The sequence below is a fragment of the Artibeus jamaicensis genome, unplaced genomic scaffold (genome assembly GCF_021234435.1).
Source record: "Artibeus jamaicensis isolate MK-2021 breed Jamaican fruit bat unplaced genomic scaffold, CSHL_Jam_final contig_233, whole genome shotgun sequence".
In the NCBI taxonomy this organism is placed as follows: Eukaryota; Metazoa; Chordata; class Mammalia; order Chiroptera; family Phyllostomidae; genus Artibeus; species Artibeus jamaicensis.
In genome coordinates, this window is record NW_026521486.1 from 48954226 (window position 1) to 48973988 (window position 19763).

General features: G+C 57.9%; 2 protein-coding genes across 3 annotated transcripts; both read left to right on the plus strand.

Moving 5' to 3' along the window:
- Nucleotides 1-2745: 2745 nt before the first annotated feature.
- AQP2 (aquaporin 2) lies at nt 2746-11173 on the plus strand. Its single transcript, XM_037136413.2, has 4 exons — nt 2746-3240; nt 6192-6356; nt 6729-6809; nt 7384-11173. Exons 1-4 carry the CDS (start codon nt 2752-2754, stop codon nt 7591-7593), a joined length of 945 nt encoding a protein of 314 aa, XP_036992308.2. The 5' UTR covers nt 2746-2751; the 3' UTR covers nt 7594-11173.
- A 3796-nt stretch (nt 11174-14969) lies between these two features.
- AQP5 (aquaporin 5) lies at nt 14970-18639 on the plus strand. 2 transcript variants are annotated; one of them, XM_037136427.2, is made up of 4 exons: nt 14982-15555; nt 16589-16753; nt 17153-17236; nt 17969-18639. In XM_037136427.2, exons 1-4 carry the CDS (start codon nt 15193-15195, stop codon nt 18140-18142), a joined length of 786 nt encoding a protein of 261 aa, XP_036992322.1. In that variant the 5' UTR covers nt 14982-15192; the 3' UTR covers nt 18143-18639. The 2 variants fall into 2 exon arrangements, with proteins under 2 accessions (XP_036992333.1, XP_036992322.1); XM_037136438.2 differs by lacking the exon at nt 16589-16753 and having other exon boundaries at nt 14970-15555.
- Nucleotides 18640-19763: the final 1124 nt, after the last annotated feature.

Here is a 19763-nt window from a genome sequence, read left to right on the forward strand (position 1 = left end):
CTGAGTGTGAAGAAATTTTAGGGCTGCAGTTGACCCTTGAACCGCACGAGGATTAGGGGTGCCAGCCCCCATGCCGTCGAAAACCCACGTGTAACTTTTTACTCCCCCGAAGCTTTTAACTGCAAATGGCCTAATACTGGCCGGAAGCCTTACTGATAGCATACACAGTCAATTAACACATAGTTTGTATGTTGTGTGTATTACATACTGTATTCTGACAATAAAATAAAACGTTATTAAGAAAATCATCAAAAAGAGAAAATACATTGACAGCAATCATTGGAAACAAGCCACATAGAAGTGGAGCCCTGCAGTTCAAACCCCCATTCTTCAGAGTCAGCCGTCCACGAGCCAATCTCTTTTGCTATACTTTCCTTTTTTATGCACGCCCAAGGGAGATTTTGACTTAAAAAACTGATATCTAAATAAATAAAAAATATTTCTAAAAAATTCTTTAAAATTTAAAAATAAATAAATAAATAATACACATTGGTAAAAAAACAAAAAACTTGTTCAGGTCATTTTCCTTTACTTGCTTTTTATTTTTATTTGTTATAAAGCGGCGTCCTCACCATTTTAAGTGCGCAGTTCAATGGCATTAAGGACACTCGCGTTGTCACGCAACGTTTGCTTCATCCGTCTCCCAAACAGAGCCTCTGTCAGACTCTCGGTAGTAGCATCGTGCACTGGATGGCACTGTGAACCTCACAAAGTCACCACTTAGTGGTCACTGGAGACAAAATGCGTTAGCCCATCATCCCGATACGCCAAGGTCATGGGTTCGATCCCCAGTCAGGGCACATACAAGAAACAGCCAATGAACGCATAAATAAGTGGAACAACAGATGAATGTTGCTCTCTCCCTCTCAAATCAATAAATTAAAAGAAATAAAGTAAAAAACATAGCCCTCCCCTTGGGGAACTCCCATATCAGCCAGGAGCAGTACTTGAACCCTGTGGCTTTGACAGGACCACCTTCTCTCTCCCTTGGCTCAAAGGCAAAGGGTAAGGACCTGGTCGGGACTGGCGCCCTCCCCTCCTCCCAGACTGAGGCCCAGGAGGCAGGATGGAGGGAGGGGCATCTGCATTCAGGATGCAGCTGAGCGTCTACCTGTGTGTCAGGCACTGTTCTAGGCACTGGAAACGCACCAGAGGACAAGCCCCACAAGAATTCCTGGTTTTTCTGATCTTCCATTTCACCTGGGTCATCTTCTTCCTTACCCTCCTCCTTCTCTTTCCCTGCCTCATTACAGGATTCACTAGTCCCAGTATACACTCGGATGACGCATTCTCAACTGCAAAATATTTCCCATCCATTAGCTTGCTCCATCCGCAAAACAACTTTGTGGGGTGGGCATCATTACTCCCATTTTCCAAATAAGGAAACTGAGGCTCGGTCTGTGACTTGGCAGTGTGGGGCGTGGTAGAATGCTCTCTAGATCCGGTTCCTGTCCCGGCTCAGCCGCTGACCTGCCGGACCACCTTGGAGGAGTCGATGTCCCCCTGCCCAGGCCTCGATGTCCCCCTGTGAGAAAACAGGAGGGGCTCTGCTCTACAGTCCGCCACCTGCCCAGGTTTCCATTCCTGGGACTCTAACTTGCCTGGGGACTTGCAGCTCAGCTGGTAGAGCAGGGTCCGGAAGCTGGTGCTCCTGACTCCATTCTGAGCCTGACCCTGCCTTTGCTGGGGGGGGCGGGCGGGGCTGGAGGGATGAAGGAAGAGCGGGGAGTGGGGGGGGGGCCTCCCAGACCTCCAGAGGGTGCTGGAGTCCGTCACAGCTTCTGGAGCCCTAACGTGTGAGTGTGAGTGAGTGTGAGTGTGAGTGTGAGGAGCCCTAACGTGTAACGTGTGAGTGTGAGGAAACGTCGACTCCTTCTCAGAGTATAAATAAGACTGTTACTAATAGCAGGTTTTAACTGATGACTTACTGTGGGCCAGACACTGCTTTGAGCAACTGGTGCACATTATTTTATTTAATCCCCCAATTTGATAAGGTAGCTTTATTATCACTTTTCCGCAGAGACAGACAGGAGGGGCTCACAACGACTACTGAGGGTGATGCTGGAATGCAAGCTCGCAGGCCTCACCCCCAGGTTGGCCCCATCCGCAGGGTCAGGGTCTCAATGCCACGGGAACTGCCCTGCCTCCAGGCCAGGGCAGCTGCTGTTTGGCTGGGGTTCTAGGGAGGAGGTGAAGCTTAACGACTTACGGGTGATCAACTGCAAGAAAGCAAGTGCCGAGGAGAAACGGAGGCTTTCGGCCTTGGAAGGTTCGTGTCACAAGCCAACCAGTTGTTTCCCATTCCCCTCAAGAAGAAATAACTGGAGGTCGGACAGCAGGGAAAACTCCTCCGTCACTAGAAGAGGGAGCGTTGACATCCTCTCTCCTGGTCAGTTTTGGATGAAGCGTTGTGCCTGCCTCGGCCGACAGTTTGAGGCAGAGAGCGGGGCTGTGGCACAACCTCCTACAGAATCCCCATTCACAGAGCCTGTGGGGGCTGGGGGAGGCCCTGGGGCAACAGCCCCGGGGTAACCAGGGGAACAAACACGGAAAACCAGGGGACGTCAGTCCTTATCTGGAGCTCACTAATGGGGAACATTAGTCAGCTGTGAAGGCCAAGATGGGGTGATAGGCATGCGGTGGGCAGGGGTGGGGAGTGGGGGCAGGGGGAAGCCACAGGGGAGAGGAGGTACTCGTCTAGACTCCACCTCTGCCCCACGTGTCTGAATGCAGGATGGAAGGGCCCTGTAAATGCCCGTGGCCCCGACTCCCCAGAGTCCCAGAGAGAGAGGCAGAGAGAGAGAGAGGGAGGGAGACAGGGACGGCTGCAAGCCTCCTGCCCCCGAGACAGCCGGGCCAGCCCACCAAAGGCTCCACAGCATGTGGGAGCTCCGGTCCATAGCCTTCTCCAGGGCTGTGCTGGCGGAGTTCCTGGCGACGCTCCTCTTCGTCTTCTTTGGCCTGGGCTCAGCCCTCAACTGGCCGCAGGCCCTGCCCTCTGTGCTACAGATCGCCCTGGCCTTCGGCTTGGCTATCGGCACCCTGGTGCAGGCGCTGGGGCACGTCAGTGGGGCCCACATCAACCCCGCCGTGACTGTGGCCTGCCTGGTGGGCTGCCACGTCTCCTTCCTCCGAGCTGCCTTCTACGTGGCTGCCCAGCTGCTGGGGGCAGTGGCAGGTGCTGCTCTGCTCCATGAGATCACACCAGCAGACATCCGAGGGGACCTGGCTATCAACGCAGTGAGTAGCCAGAGCTTCATCTCTTCCACGGGGCAGATCCTGGGAATCCCTTGTCAAGGATGAGATGGGAGGGAACAGATCTGGGTGAGGGTCTGCACGCAGGGGCGGGGGGCGGGGACTAGCAGGGTGGAAGAACAATAGTGCCAGGGCTGAAGCAGACACCTGGGTCTGCTGGCACCTCCCGCCTTGAGTCTCGTGGAGGATGACCAGCATCATGGTTTCTGTCGGACTTAATGCCTGCATTTTAGTGAGGACTGGGCTAGAAGCCGGCAGACAAAAGGGTCGCCAAGTACACCAGTTTTCCGAGCTGGAGGGAAGCTCAGAGTGTGAGTCCCGAGGGTCTTATAGAGGGAAAAAGGACCCAACGTTTCTTCAGCATCCACCGTGTGCAGGCCTCCCGGTAGGGTTCCTCGCGAGCCTCGCACTGACACCTCGCGTCAGCCTTGCGAGGCAGGGATGGGGATACCCTTTCTGAAGAACCCAGCCATGGAAGCTCAGAGAGGGGAAGTGCCAAAGCCAGGCTTCAAACCCAGGCTTGGCCATAAAGCCCACGATTTCCAAGCTGAGCTGTCATCTAAGCTTCTTTTGCAAACAAAGAAACTGAAGCCCAGAGAAGGGAAGCACAAGCTAAAAGTTCTGCACTGCGTCCGTACCAGAGAAAGCACCAGGACCAGGGGAAAGCTGAAGGGGCACAGTCTCTCCAGACACCGGGAGCCTGCAGGCTAACCAGGCTAATGCCGATCTCTGGAACAGGGGCTAATGCGACACCTTGGGTGCTGTGGGAGCTGAGGGTGATGCTGTGCGCCCCTCTCGCCGCTACACCCCCACCCTCCCTTCTCTTGGGTCTGTGCAAGGCCTGGGCATGGGAGGCGTGGGTGGGGTGGGGCGGTCTGCGTGCCCTCAGCAGAGCTCTCACTCCAGCCCCCATCCCGAGCCCAGACAGCTGGTGCCTCTTCCACGCTAGAGTTTCCTGCCTTTCTCAACCCGCTCTGTTCCTGGGTCATGAGATAAGCCCTCCTATGTCTCTGAAGAGTCCCGCAGTCCCCATGGCCACCCCCTCCTCTGCATGGGTAGCCCTTTCTCACATGAGGGGCAGAGGTGTCCCAACTGGGGAACTTCTCTCTTCTTCCAAATGGAAAATGTGATGAGGCTGGGGACTTGGGTTGAGAAAAGGCTAGAGTGACCGAGACAGGGGACAGACTGAGGAATGTGACCATTTCCACTGAGAACAAAATTAGTTGGCAGCACGGAGAGGCTGAGTTAGACTGAAAGAGGAACTTCCTGAGAGCACAGTCAAGAAAGTCCCGGAATGTGACCAGAAAATGTCCTCTATGAGCAGGGCCATGGGGTTGCTAAGGGGACATGGGGACACTCAGTCCTCATCCTCCATCATTTCACAGTTGACCGAAGCCCTCAGAACAGAAGGTTCCCTCAAGTTATTGCTCATCATTTACTATATTGAGTAACTGAGGAGAACTCTGCCTGGCTAGAAAGGGGCATCAGAGGGGCTGAATTACCCTGAGGCTCCAGGGTGCCGGGTGACTTTCAGGTTGTCTCAGGTATCCTCTGAGGTCCCTAGAAAGGCCAGCCTGGCGGCCGGAAAGTCACCACTGGTGTGCACCTGCCCTGTGCTGGATATCACCTCGCCCCTGGTAAAACGCCACAGCTCTGCGGCCCTGCACCACGGGCAGTAAATTTAGGCTCAGCATTCAACTGATTCAAGCCACAGAGCCAGTAGGTGTCAGCACCTGGAAATGGACCCAGAACTGGGTGACACCAAACCCGCATCCACGCTGTCTCCCTCTGAGCAGCCGTTCACCAGCAGGAACGGGTTGGGGCTCTGCCTTCGTCATCTCCAGTCCTCACACAGTCCTTCAGAGTTTTGTTATCCCCATTTTACAGGCGGACAAACTGAGGCTGAAGTAAACACGGTCAGTCAGAGGCCTCTGAAGGAGCTGCCTCCAAAGCTCTTCTCACGGTCCCCCACTAGAGGCTCTGGCTTTGGACCACAGGGGATTGAGGTTCGATCTCAGAGAGACCCAAGAGTGACAGCTCCATGACTAGGACCCAGGGGTGGGGGTTCAGGGCCTACAGAAGGAGCGTGGGAAGTGAGAGCTGTCACAGCTCCACCCGGTTCAGTGCCCAGCCCCAGAGGGCAAGGTGTAGGGCACAGGATGACAAAACCCAGAGAGAGATCCAGTGCTGGGTGTGGCCCGGTTGTGAAATTACCTCTTTGCTTAGCCCAAGTTCTCTCGTTACCCGAAGCAGGGTCTGCTGGGCCCTGGGCACCCCACGTGGGTATGGAAGCATCGCAGTGTAGGGCTCCGGCCCCCCAGCCACCCCGCCTCAGCCTCCCAGTGACGTGCAGGGAGCAAACCCACAGGCAAAATCGAGGCCTGAGACACAGTGGGGAAGAAGCAAAGGTTAGAGGAAAGAGTCGCATGCTAGACTCATGCAGGGAGGGGACACACTAGGAGGAACTCAGACCTAAGTCCCCAGACTCTATTCCTGGGACCTCTTCGATCACGAGAAGAAAGAATAAGCTTCTTGTTATACCAGTATCTTAAGGCCTGGGAAGAGAGGGGGGCCTTCCTGTTACCTGGCCTAACGCTTCCTGCTGTATTCAAAACCTCTTCCCTGTTGCTCTTCAGAAAACAGAAACTCTGGACTCAACATCCTTTTTTGCTCACACTGTAGGTATACAACCCCAGCCCCAACTCTAAGAGTCATGGAGTCAGTTTTCCCACCTCTGGCTGGGGAACCGCAGGGACTCTTGGGGTCCATCCCTCTGCCTTTGGGCCTCAGGCCCAGGAGGACACTGTCCATAGTTTGGACCCAGGTGGCTGCTGAGTCCACGCATTCTGGCTCCCAGCTAGCCCGGAGCCTCTCTGGGGTCTTGGCTGTCGGTGGGCATGCTCATTATTCCCCCGCCCACCCCTCTCTGCCCCCAGCTTCACAACAACGTAACAGCCGGCCAGGCCGTGACTGTGGAGCTCTTCCTGACCCTGCAGCTGGTGCTCTGCATCTTCGCCTCCACAGATGAGCGCCGTGGAGACAACCTGGGCAGCCCTGCCCTGTCCATTGGCCTCTCTGTGGCCCTGGGCCACCTCCTGGGGGTAAGTCAGCGCTATGGTTCCAGCCTAGCTGGACATACACTTTCCCCCAGAGAAACAGACCCATGGACCACCCTGGGGACAGATGCACAGAATATCCCCAAATTACAGGCACAAAGACTCCCGGAAAGACAGATACAGACTCCCACAGGGGACAGACACACTCCAGAGGGTTTGACTGTCACATCCCCCAAAGGGACAGATGCCAACCGCACCAACCTCAAAGGAATCCGGAGCCTTGTAAATATCACATGAAGTTCCTTGCCATTGGCGCGGACACTCTTTAGGTTGAGGTCAAGCACAGGTGAGGGCGCAAGGCCTCCCTGTCCGTTGTCCTCATCCCCCACCTCCCCTCGACTCCAACTCCCGCTGCAGATCTACTACACCGGCTGCTCCATGAACCCTGCACGCTCCCTGGCTCCCGCTGTTGTCACGGGCAAGTTTGATGATCACTGGGTAAGGCCGAGACCTCCCCGCTTGTCCTCCCCTCCCCCCCAAACCTGGGCCCCCCCCCCCGATGCTGACTCAGTTTCCACGTCTGTAAGCGAGGACAACGGCAGTTCTGGCATCACGGGCTTTTGGGAAGGATTAAGTGAGGTTACGGATGTAAAAAGACCTTTCAGTGCCTTAGAACTCGATAAACGGTAATAGTTATGCTCACATATTTTTTTAGCACTTAAGTAGTGCTTAGTATGTGCAGGCCTTAGTCTAAGTGCTTTGCAAAGTTAGTTCTCACAGCCAGGCGGTCGGCGTTACTGTGACGCAGGGAAACAGGCGGAGAAGGGTGAGCGACTTAGACTCCAAGTTCACCCAGGCTGCGCGCTTGAAAACTCGCACGCAACCCCCAGTTCGCAAGTCTTTCGCAGCAGCTCGAGTTGTCCCTTCGAACTCCGTGACAGGCGCTTTACAAGCGTGTGAGGCCCGGTCCCCACAGGAGGTGGGGCGGCCCCGGGGCCGGACGCTCGCGGGCAGCCGGCCCCGCTCCCCCGGGTCCCCGCCCCCGCGCCAGCCGCCCTCCCGCTCCCCTCAGGTCTTCTGGATCGGACCCCTGGTCGGCGCGGTCTTGGGCTCCCTGCTCTACAACTACGTGCTGTTCCCGTCCTCCAAGAGCCTGTCGGAGCGCTTGGCTGTGCTGAAGGGGCAGGAGCCGGACACCGACTGGGAGGAGCGCGAGGTGCGGCGGCGGCAGTCGGTGGAGCTGCACTCGCCGCAGAGCCTCCCCCGGAGCAGCAAGGCCTAAGCGCCCCGGCCCAGCCACGACGGCCCGGCCTCGGGCGCAGGGGAGCTCGTGCCCGGGCTCCAGGGACACCCGTCACTCCCTGCCGGCCAGCCCGAGGCAGCAGGGCCTGCCCGCCCCTCCTGTCCCCGCGTGCGAAGTGACCCCCAGTGCAGAGCAGCTGCTTCCAGGACGCGCAGGCCTGGCCAGGGTTGCCCAGCGGTGGTGAGCCTGGCAGACGCCTGTCCAGAGGCTGCAGGCTGGAGAGTGGTCGACACTCTGGCTCCTCGCAGGGGGCTGTGGACCTGGGGACAGAGCTGGGCGAGGAGGGCAGATGAGCAGCAGAGGAAGATTCTGGAGAGCCCGTCCCCAGGAGTGGGTGGGGGTCGGGGAGGAGTACACAGACCCGGCCTTGCGGGGTCTGGGAACGGGTGTTACAAGTGTGCAAATGTGTGTTCATTCCCAAGTGCCTCTCTGTCCCCAACTGCTGTGTTGTGCATGCTTCTGAGTGTGAACAGGTGGGCCTGTGGTGGTGCAAGTGTCCGCTGGCTGGTGACCTCTCACTTTTCCCTTGATCCCTTCTTCCCCCACCATAATAAATCCACTTCCTCTGCGTGGATCAGTCCTTGCCGCACCGTCCTCAGGAGTGCGTGCTCCCCGGAGAAGGGCGGGGTCTGGAGGTTGCTTTGAGCAGGCTGACATAACCCGATTCCACTACTCTGCCTCTCCTGGAAAATTCCCCCTCGCTGTGGCACTGGGAGGGCAGACTTGTCAGGACCCAGAGCTGGAACCAGAGAGCTATCAACTACAGACCGGCTCCCCCAGAAGTGGCCTTTGGAAGACAGGAAAAAATCGGGTGGCCAAGGGCCTCCTTTCTGCCCTGAGGGAGGACCTCTCCTAAGGAGGAAGCAAGTGTGTGTGTGTGTGTGAGTGCCTGTTCGTGCCCAACATGTGTACAGGGGACCCCCATCTCTCAGGGGCTCCAGAGATTAGCCTCCCACTGTGACAGAGAAAACAAAAAGTCTTTATGGGCCCCTGGCTTTTGTCTCGGGAGAGGGGGAGATTTGCAACTAGACACTTCTTGAAAGGAGACACTCCGTTTCGCAAGTGAGCCCTCTCACCCAGCACACACCTATGGCTGGCTGGGCAAGGCACTTCGGCATGCACGCCACCGCAGCACCAGGCAACACCCCCGCCCCGTCACCCAGGCAGCGCAGGCCCCTCTCCCCAGGCAGCAGCTCTTCCACTCCAGGAGCCTCTCCTCCCCTCCCTCCTCCTCCTCAGCCCCACCTTGGGACAGTTACTGTGGGGAGAGCAGCCTAGCACTCCCACGACCAGAGAAGGGAAATGACTTGTCCAGGCAGAGGCAGGTCTGTGCCTCGAGCCTGGGCTTCTAAATTTCCAGGCCAGTGCATTGGTTCTCAAACGAGATTAATTGGGATTAAGTGAGATGGTGCATGTCAAGATGCCATGTGAACTGTAATTCCTCATACCATTAGCACTCCGTGTTGAAATCATTTCATTATTTCTGCTTCCTGGGGCTAGAATGAAGAAGGGGTCCACCCTCCACCTCTTTTACCTCCTTTAGGTGGTAGTCAGAGCAAAGGAGAGCCCTGGGAGCCCCAAGGGGCACACAGAAGGACACGGGATTGGGTCTGGCCCCTTCCTGGTCCAGTCTCAACCTCCCCTGACCTGAGTGCACACTGGCTGTTCTCTCCTTTCTTTCCTCCCACCACCCAGACCAGCCATTCTCTCCTCCCTCTCCAGCCTGCTGCATAGCTAAGCTAAGAATCACACCTTGAGACCCATCTGCGTGCTCTCTGCTGCCTGCGTGCTGTCAAAGCTTTTCTCTGTATCCGCACCGAGCACCCACTGTGCACTGAAGTCTCCAGCCCCTCCCTGCCCTCTTCTCCCTTCAGAGACCGACTGAGTATGAGGAACATTTCTGTTATTGTGCCTACCTATGCATTTGTCTTTTTTTGCCTCCCTTTGGGGTCGGAAAAAAGGCTGCCCTGGGTCATACGTCCTATGGAGATGATTCTCCCAAACCCCAGGAAATCTGGTGGCAGCCACCTGGCCTCACTCCTGGGGGATGGGTTAAGTTAAAGACCAAACTAACCTCCAAGACAGTAGTCCTGGTAGCCGAGTATCCTTGCTCTACAAGTTCAAAGACAGCAGGGCACAGAGCTGCGAGCCAAGCCTAGATGTGTCTGAGGCACCTCATCTCTACCCCACCTCACCTCACCTCAACAGATCCCTATAGAAGTTGTCAAGAATTTCTATGTCTGTTCCACTTTCTGGATTTCAACTCCCCCAGAACTAGGCATGAGATCCCCACATTTAGCCCTGATTGCCCAGGTTGGGGTCCCTAAGGTCAGAGGTCAAGGCAGGATTCAAATGATGGGGGCAGGGAGAACGGACACCTATTGAGCATCTCTTGTGTCCCAGCCTCTGTGCTGGTGGGTCCCTCAATCCTCCTAAAAGTTCAGGCAGGTGAGGGAAGGACAACGGCCCCTTATCCCAACCCTGCGAGGCAGGCAGAGCAAATACAGTCAGTCACGTGCTGCACAACGACTTTAAGGTTAACGACCCACCACATATTCAATGGTGGTACCATAATATTATAATAAAGCTGAGAATTCTTATCATCTAGTGACAATCACAGCCGTGCTAACATCGAATCTCAACACCATAGCACAGCGCGTTACTCCCGTGTCTATGGAGATGCTGGGTGAGCAAACCTGCTGTGCTGCCGGTCGTGTAAATGTATTTCACACACAGTTACTGGGTTTGTACCGTCTGGGTCTGTGTAAGCCCACTCTGTGATGTTCGCATGAAGACGCAAGTGCCCAGCGAGCCATTCTCGGAATGCAGGGTCCATGGTTAAGTAGCACGAGACTGCGCTATTCTTCCTGCTGCGTAAATCAATGACTTGAAGCAGAGAAACTGGTCGAAAGCCCCAAGGCTCTCTATGCAGGGTGCACAAGACTTGAGCATAGGTCTTTTTCATTCAAAACCCCGTGATCTTCCCACTCAGGAGTCAGAGGAGACCAGGTCTGGTCGGAGGCAAGTCCTAGGCCCCTCTAGGGAGCCCCCAGCAGGACCTCAGCGGATGCCCCCAGACTTGGGGAGCACACGGGGCCTCAGGAATGGCTGGGGCAGGGCAGGAAGAAAACGACAAGAATGTGGGGATGGTTTCTGCCCTAGGAGAGCACCCTGTCTGGAAGAGGATGGAAGTCAGATACACCCCAATCCAGACAGAGGCTGGGCAGCACAGAGGCAGGTGGACAGAACCCCAAGCTGGCGGCACAGAAGGCTCTGAGCTGAGGGGACCAGGGAGCTGACCGTCGGGCCCCAGCAGCACCCATTCCCACAGTCCCACTTTGTGAGATAAAGACTTTGCAACTACAGATCTTGCTTTGATGGTGTTTTGTATCCTGTAAGCTGTGATTCTGTATATACACAGTGCCCCCCAGCTAGACTGTAAGCCCTTTGCAGGCAGGACTTCTTCCAGGTCTTGGGTGGCATTCTCCTGCTTGTCGTCCCTTATCTGTCTTGTCTACCACAGCGCTATGCAGGTAGTAAGCTCAATAAATGATCATTTGCCAAGTAAGTGCTGTTTCTTCCACAATTCAGAAATGGTCAGCACAGTCCAAAGGCATGTCCTGAGCTCCCCGCAGCTGCTGTTAGGAATGGCGCAGAGGGGATTTCGAGGCTCAACTAATGGGTGGCAAATTCCCACTGCCAGCCTGGCCAGATTGGGCATCCTGGGCTTTGTGAGCCGTGGAGAGGACACCAAGACGTGGGTAGGCTGTGAGGTCTGCCGACAGAGCAAAGAATAGCCCGCTTTGGGCCGGTCGTGCTGGCCGTGGCACCGTGCTGGGAAATCAGGGCAGGGACCTCCAGGATCTGGGACAACGCCTAACACTGCATGTGTCCGCAGCTGGCAGCCTGCTCTTCTCTCCACACCTGCCCTTCCCACAGTCCCTTCATCTCAACTGCTATCGACTCCGTTTCTCCAGCCGCTCAGGCCAAAAGGCTCCTTGTCCTTGATTCCTTGTTCTCACGTGCCCTGTGAGCTCCATCACAGAATCCTGTCCATCCCACCTTCTCACGGGGGAGGGGAGCCCAGAATCCGACCACTGTCCCCTCAGGTCCAGGCCGCCATCCTCTATCACTCCCTGCATAGAGCCCCATCAGCCTCCCCGCTTCCATTCCTGCCCCTCCAGTCTCTTCTCACCACCACAGCGGAGGGGTCGTGTTAAAAACCTTGTCAGACCACGCCAGTCCTCCGCTCAGTGGCTTCCTTGATCTCTCAAGTGAAGCCTGCCACGCCCTTTGGTGGTGCACAGGGCTGGCCACCTCCCTGCCTCTCTCCTCACCTCCCCGCTCCCTCCGCTGCAGCCGCACTGGCAGCTCCCTCCGCCTGGGGTGCTCTTCCCTCAGACATATGCGTGGTTCTCTCCCTCTCCTCTTTCAGGTCTTTGCTCAGGTGTCACCTTCTCTGTAAGATCTATACTGACACCCTTTTAAAATTTCAAAGGAACTCCACTCCTATCCCCACACATATCCTATTTTCCCATAGCACTCACTTACCAGATTCTACTGTCCTATATAATTTACCTATGTCCACTATCTGTTGTCTGTCTCCTTTTAATAGAATATTAGCTCCGCTCGCAAAAATCTGTCTGCTAGCTCATAGCTATATCCCGGTGCCTAGAACAGTGCCCGGTGCATAATAAGTGCTCAATAACTCTTTGTGGAATGATTGAATGACTATTCCCCAGGAGTGGGGATACGTGGAGCCCCAGGGGCACCACCTCCTGCCAATTACCCTACCATTTCTACCCCTGCCCTCCCAGGGAATACAGGGGTCCCTCTGTCAGGACAGGAGGGAAGGAGCCCTCCCTGAGAGATTCTAACTCTTCCTTCCACCAGAGGGGAGACCCATGTCCCAGCCCAGAAAGGTCCCAGGGAAGCATGGCCCTGGAGCTGGCAGGGCCGGGCCCAAGATCTCAGAGAAAAGGCAGTTCCAGGACACTGGAGCTCCCGGAGTTTCCTGTGACAACCTGGGGACAGAGGACCCTGGGGGAAACGAAAGGATTTCGGGCGCAGACCCAGGAAACAAAACCAACTGCCCTGTCTGAGCAATCCTGACAAACCGGGTCTCCTTCAGCCACACCAGGTCCATTCCTGGTGACTTTACGGGTCCCCTTTCAAGTCACCTCGAAAGTGACCTCGAACCTCTGAGTCTGGGCTCCTCTCAGGTGGCTCAGAATCGAACCACACCGTGGAGGCCAAAGACTTGGGTTCGGCGTAAAGGATTGAGTACAAACCCTCAGCAGCAGTTTCCCCTGGCGGCCCAGCCTCCCGAGAGCACTGCAGAGTCCTCCCCACCCCAAGATGATGGAGCTTGAAACCTGTGGGTTCACGAAAACAGAGCCCTGGGAGGGGAGAAAGCAGGTGGAAGGGGCAGACAGGAGGCAGGTCCATGCCGTGCTCTGCCAGGACCCAGGGCAGAAAGGCCAGGCAGACCTCCTGCCTTAAGAGGAGAGACCTGGGGGAGGAGCTGCTCCGACAGGAAACTCTGAACAGAGGAAGAACAATGGCAGGGTTTCTTTGGTCCCTGTTTTCTTTGGCCTCTTAGCTGCCAGGGAGCCCACAGCCCAGTGCTCCAGGCCCTTGGACTTCCTCGGCGGCCCCTCCCCTCGCCCTGACGAGGACTGATAGAGGAGCACCTGTTCTTTCCCCTGCTGCACCCTCCACACAGAGCCTTCAGGGCTTTTTTAAAGTTGTGGTTACAAGATAAGGAAACTCTACTGAGCCTTACTCTGTGCTAAGTGCTTCCCAAGGACACACAGTGGTGGTGGGGGGGGGTGGTCTTTAGTGCAGCTCCTCTCCTGAGATCCTGAGGGTAATTCCCTGCCCCTCCTCCAAGCCCTGGAGGGTCCTCCAGCCTCATTCCCCACATGCCTAACCTGGAAATGAGAAGCGGGAGGCCTGGGGGGAGTGGGGGGGAGCAGCTGGACGCCCAGAGAAAAGGGGCGAGCACAGGAGGGGGGGCAGGGAACTGGAAGAAAGTGTGGACCCCAGTCCACACTGGGGAAGTGGGAGGATCTGACTTAGGAGGCACTGAAAAGGACCACGTGTAAGAGAGACAGATGGAAACAAACGAACAAAAAAGTCACAGAAATTGAGAGGCAGAGGAAAGGTGAATAGGATGGAGAGGCTGAGACGGAGAGGAAGAGACTAAGGGAAGGAAAAAAACAGGAATGGGAAGGAGAGGGGAAGGGAGACCCTAAAGGAAGGAGGAAGAGAGACGGAGATGGGGGAGCAGCGGTGTTGGGGGGAGGAAAAATCTGGAAGGGAGAGACTGGGCCTGGAGGAACAGGCGGAAGGAGAAGCGGGAGGAGAGGCAGAGAATTCGAGAGGAAGAGAAAGCCAGACTGGGAGTCTGAAGGACAGACACAGAAGAGCCCGAGAGAAGGGGCGAGAGCAGAAGGTGAAGGAAAAGGAGCACCTGAGACCTGGAGTAGGGGGCGTCATGAAGGGAAGTGGGAGAGGCCAAGACCTGGCCTTGGGAGGTCAGCGGTGCCCTGCCCCCTCCCCGCACCCCACTCGGACCCCTTGGTCCCAGAGCCTCTTCCCTGACCTAAAACAAAACCGAACGTGGCCATGCCCTCTCCGGTCCCAAGTACAAAGTGAACTCCGGGCCCCCACCTCTTCTGGGGACGTGCTGGGGTCCCCAAGAGAGCCGTGCTGGAGGGGTTGGGACAATTGCGGGGCAGAGGGCGCCTGCTGGGGGTCCAGGATAAGCAGGAGCAGGGCAGGCTGGCACGGTGCCCGCTTTCCCACCCACCCCCCATTTCAACCCCAGGGGCCCGCCTGGCCGGGGCCAGGGAGAGGCCCGCGACGGCCGGACCGCCCAGCCCGGCCGCCCGACCCCGCCGCCGGGCCGCAGGGAGCTGAGTGGCGCTGTGCTGGGGGAATCGCATCGCTCCAAACCCGCCGGAGGTGAGGCTGGATAAGGATGCCCGGGTCGCAGGAGGAAAAGGAGGGGCTGGACCCAGGGCCGGGAGAAGAGAAAAGGAGAAGGCCAGGGCCGGAGATAAAAGCCCGGCGGAGGGAGCCAGCCAGGGGTCCGTAGGGCTGGCGACCCCGGCCCGGCCGGGCCCGAGCAAAGTCTCCCTGGGAGCCTGGGACGAACCGCGCGGCGCAGAGCCTGGCAGCCGCCCGGAGCGCAGCAAGCACACGTCCCCAGCCGCGGGGCCGGTGCGCACCGCCTCCTGGGTCATGTGGCCCGGACAGGTCGCACGCTGCCCCTGCGGGAGACCTCGGGGGGCCCGGGGCAGTGTGGAGCCCCGGCCGGCCGCAAAGTTCCCTTCCTGCGAGAAGTGCTGGCTCCAGAGCGCGGGAGCCGCCCACTGCCCCCCCGCGCTGGCCCCGCCGAGGGGCGCCCGCCCTCTATATAGCGCACCCCTGCGGGGCCCGTGCCAGGCCGCTAGCAGCCGTGAGGTCCCCGCAGAGCGCGCCGCCCCAGGGAGCCAGCCCCCAGCCACCAGCAGCGCCGCCGCCGCCGCCCCGACGGGCGCCCCTTGCTGCTGCTCGGCCCCCACCGCCACCATGAAGAAGGAGGTGTGCTCCGTGGCCTTCGTCAAGGCCGTGTTCACGGAGTTCCTGGCCACCCTCATCTTTGTCTTCTTTGGCCTCGGCTCGGCCCTCCAGTGGCCGTCAGCGCTGCCCACCGTCCTTCAGATCTCGCTGGCCTTTGGCCTGGCCATAGGCACCCTGGCCCAGGCCCTGGGGCCCGTGAGTGGCGGCCACATCAACCCTGCCATCACACTGGCGCTCTTAGTAGGCAACCAGATCTCCCTGCTCCGGGCTGTCTTCTACGTGGTGGCCCAGCTGGTGGGCGCCATTGCTGGGGCAGGCATCCTCTATGGGCTGGCACCAGTGAGTTCCCGGGGCAATCTGGCGGTGAATTCGGTGAGTGCCCCCGGGGATGGGGGTGCGGCAGAGACCCGGGGGTGGGCTTGGGACCAGGCCCTCATACCCCATTTCAAGAATAGGTGCCACCGAGTGGGTCAGTGCACACCCTTGCAGGGAAGGTGACAGCCTCCCGAGGCCAATAAGATGAATCCCCGGCTGCCGCATGTCCCTGCTCAGCTTCCCTGGTTCATGCCCACCTCCTCTGCCTGCCCCCTTCCTGCTGCCCCTTTCTGGCCTCTCTCCTGGTGCCTACTGCCCCTCCTTTCTTGCCGGAAACGTCTGCCTTTTCTCCTGTCTCACTCCTGCGATCCTCTTGGACCCGTCATGGCTCCTGCTTGTCCCTCAGTGAAGGGCCCTGGAACCATTAGAGAGAAATAGGTTGTCATCTTGGCTCCCACTGACCCTGGCCTCTGTGGGTCTCAGTTTTCTCAGCTATGACATGGGGGTGGCCATCACCTACCACAGCAGGTGTCAAGGGACCCCATTTAGAGACCATGCATGTGAACCCCTAATTTTGTCCCTGCTCCTGGCCTCCTCTGCCTCCCCCTTCCCCAGCCCCAGATTCGGCCCCCATGTCCCATGCAAACTGGGTTCATTAATCAAACACAGAGGAGGATTTTCTCGGCCATTGTCAAGCCGTGAGTCAGCTGCACTGGAGAGACGGGTTTGTGGTTGGCACTGGCAGCGGGTCAGGCACGGGCGGGAGGTGGGCTGGGGGTGCAGTGGACACACTGGGCAGCTGCCCACAGGAGGGAGGGTAAATGCCAGCTTGTGGCAGGTGGAGGCTGGGCAGAACCGTTGACAGGACCATGTCCAAGAAAAGCTCCCCTCACACCACCCTTTGGCCACAGGCCTGCGCCCCAAGCTTTGCACACGCTGTGATGTGCGTAGCGTAGTGTCTTTGGCAGACGACCTCCCTGACCGACGTGCACTGGGCTATAGGTGTCTTTGGAGGCCCTAGCCCACCTCCCCAAGCCCCTGGCCACAGAGCCAGAAGGAGGCTGGGGCCGAAACCACCCTCCCCTTGCAGCTCAGCAACAACACAACGCCGGGCCAGGCTGTGGTGGTGGAGATGATTCTGACCTTCCAGCTGGCGCTCTGCATCTTCTCCTCCACTGACTCACGCCGCACCAGCCCTGTGGGCTCCCCAGCCCTGTCCATCGGCCTGTCCGTCACCCTGGGCCACCTTGTGGGGGTGAGCAGCGCTGCCATGTAGCTGGGGCTGTGGAGAGCTCCTCCGGGTGAACAATAGGAGCCTACAGCACCTCTCCAAACCAATGAGCCCTGCAGTTTGGGCCTGGAGTGGGGCCGTTGTACTCCATCCCAGACTTGAGAGCCCCCCAAACCTTCTCTAGCCTGGAGGACAGGAATAAGTGGGAGCCAGGGTGGGGGCAGGAAACCAAGCCCAAGCTCAGGACAAACAAGAGAGGAGAGGTACACAGGAACCTGTGGAGGGACAGGTCACCAGCCTAGGAATTGGGAGCCTTGAGTTGGAGATCTGACTGAGCCCCTAAACTGGTGGGGACCCTGGGAGAGTTAGGGGCCCCGTGGGGGTGCACTTCCCCTTCCTCACCGCCTCCCTCTCTCCGTCCAGATCTACTTCACTGGCTGCTCCATGAACCCAGCCCGCTCCTTCGGCCCTGCGGTGGTCATGAAGCGGTTCAGCTCTGCGCACTGGGTGAGCCAGGCCTCCCTCGGACCCCTGGACACTCAGCTTTGGCTTCCTGGACTTCCTGGGTGTTGTGGGCCCAGAGCTTGGGGTGGGCCTGGGGAGCAGTGGCTGGAGAGAGGGGGACACAGTAGGGGACAGGATGCAGCCAGAACACCGGCCTAAGCCCCTGGGGACAAGGGGTCCCTGGCTGGGGGCTGGGGGACACTATTGTGTCTGTCCCTCTAGGTAAAGGAGGGGTCTCTACCTCTAGGTTGATCTCCTCTGAGGATTTTTTTTGTCCCTCTGAATCTATATGTCTGATGCTTTATTTCCCCACCCCTGCTAAAGGGTTGGGATAGTCTCCTTCCTGAAGGTCTGTCCCTCGGAACAGGCTGAAATGTCCTTTGAGAGTCCAGGGTCTCCCTCCAGAGTTTGTCTCTGTCCCCGAATGGAAGGGAGAGGAGTTCTGTTCTTCTCTCCGAGGACCTATATGTCTGTTCCCTCCGAAAGTCCATGTGTCTCTTTAGGGTGGAGTGGGAGGGGCCCCGGGCCCCTGGGGATCTGTCTCCTTTAAGAATGTGGGTATCTGTGGTCCATGTCCCTGTCACTGGGGAGTGGGGTGTCAGTATATCTGTCCCTGAGGTGGGAGGAAGTCTTTCCTTCTGGAGATCTGGAAGTCACACGTCCATCTCCTCTGGGAGTCCGTGAGTCAGTCCTCCGGAGGGGCTCAGCCCCCTGACGCGGCCCTGTCTCCACCAGGTGTTCTGGGTGGGGCCCATCGTGGGGGCCGCCGTGGCTGCCATCCTCTACTTCTATCTGCTCTTCCCCAACTGCCTGAGCCTGAGTGAGCGTGTGGCCGTCGTCAAGGGCACGTACGAGCCTGAGGAGGACTGGGAGGAGCGGAAGAAGACCATAGAGCTGACTGCCCACTGACCAGCGTCAGACGGGGACCGGTCCCTCAGCCCCTGAACTACAGGGGAATAAAAAGCATGATGGCAAAGCTTCCTTTCCCCACAGCTGGGTTCTCTGGGCTAGGGAGGAGGTGCTGGCTCCCCAGGCTGCAGCTAGAAATGGGAACAGGAACTTGTGATGGGGCTCTGGGGTGGGAGCCCGGGGCTGGGCCCTGATGGGAAGAGGGTCTCTCTGGGACAGGGCAGGCTGCTGCCACAGGGTCAGGCCCCAGAGACTGTGAATGTGGCACCAAGCTCACAGGCTGCCCCCGGGCCAGGCCAGGAAGGGGTGGTCTGCATTCTTCACCCCCCCACTCTCCCCAGCCCCTAGGATGGCAGAGGCTGACCCTCCCCAGAGCTCCTTAGGAGGGAGACAGACTGGTTCATTAAGTGCTGCCTTATTTATTTCTGCTTAAACATGCATGGGCTAGGGCTGCTGGTGTTTGCAATGGGGGCTTCCCAATAAACCACTGATGTTCATGTTCTGCCTCATCTCTCCCCAGAAGCCTCTCCTTGGGACACTCTGGCTCATGACCTCTCCTCTTCATCATCCCACACCCTGCCCCATGGCTCCTCAGTCCTCTGTGGAAAGACAGGGAAGCTGAAGCCAGGGCATGCCTAGAGTGCCATACGGGGGTGGGGAGAGCAAGATAGGGGGGTGGGGGGAGAAAGAGAGAGAGAGGAGAACAAATACAGAAGTAGAGCTCGGGGTCAGCAGGAGGCAGTAGGAGCAGAGAAGGAGGCGTCCAATTCACTGAGTCTCCTGCCCACCCTCCCCCCACCTCAGCTATGTCAAGTCTCTGTCACTTGAGGAGGGTGTGCCGGGCAGGGTGGGGAAGCGAACTGCCCGCAGCCCCTTGAGACGCCAAGGGGTTGACCAGCAGGTCTGTCATCAGGGAGGAGGCACAGCCCCGGACTCCCCTCTCTGCAGCTCCGTGTGCCAAAAAGGGGCCGTGTTGGGAGCTGTGCCCAGCGACAGCAGCAGCCCCCCTGTCCGCACCCCACCCCCACCCCCAGAAGCTGCACGTGGCCCAGCACTTTTCTGGTCTCTTGTCTGCCTTGCAGGGCAGCATCCCCACTGTCCTCCCCTCTGGGCCCGAGACTCTGCCCTCACTGGTTCTTGTCCCCTGGCCACTGACACTCCTTAGGAAACCTCCTTAACTCACCAAACCTCCATCTCATGAGCTAGCAAATGAGGGTGAAAACTGCTTCCCTCACAGGGTTGTTGTGGTGATCAGATGAGCTGAGGGAGAGCGATTCCTGCTCTCTGTGGGGAAATGGGGGGAACGCAGAGGAGAAGCTCAGTACGCAGCCCTGTGTCATAGTGAAGGGGCTGGCTTGGGGGCCAAGTCTTATGTGCAACTTCGGGTAACATAAGCTCCGTGTTTTAATTACCTCATCCGAAAAATGGGACTACTTGTACTCGTGGGCGGTTGTGAGGATGAATGTGAGACAATGGATTGAAATAAAACCCTTGTGCAAACAGGGCCAGGCACTTCAGAGTGAGTGCTCAATAAACAGGTGTGAAAAGAAGCCCGCTCCCGGGCTGGCGTGGCTCAGGGGATGGAGCGCCCGCCCAGGAACTCAAAGGTCGCGGGTTGCAT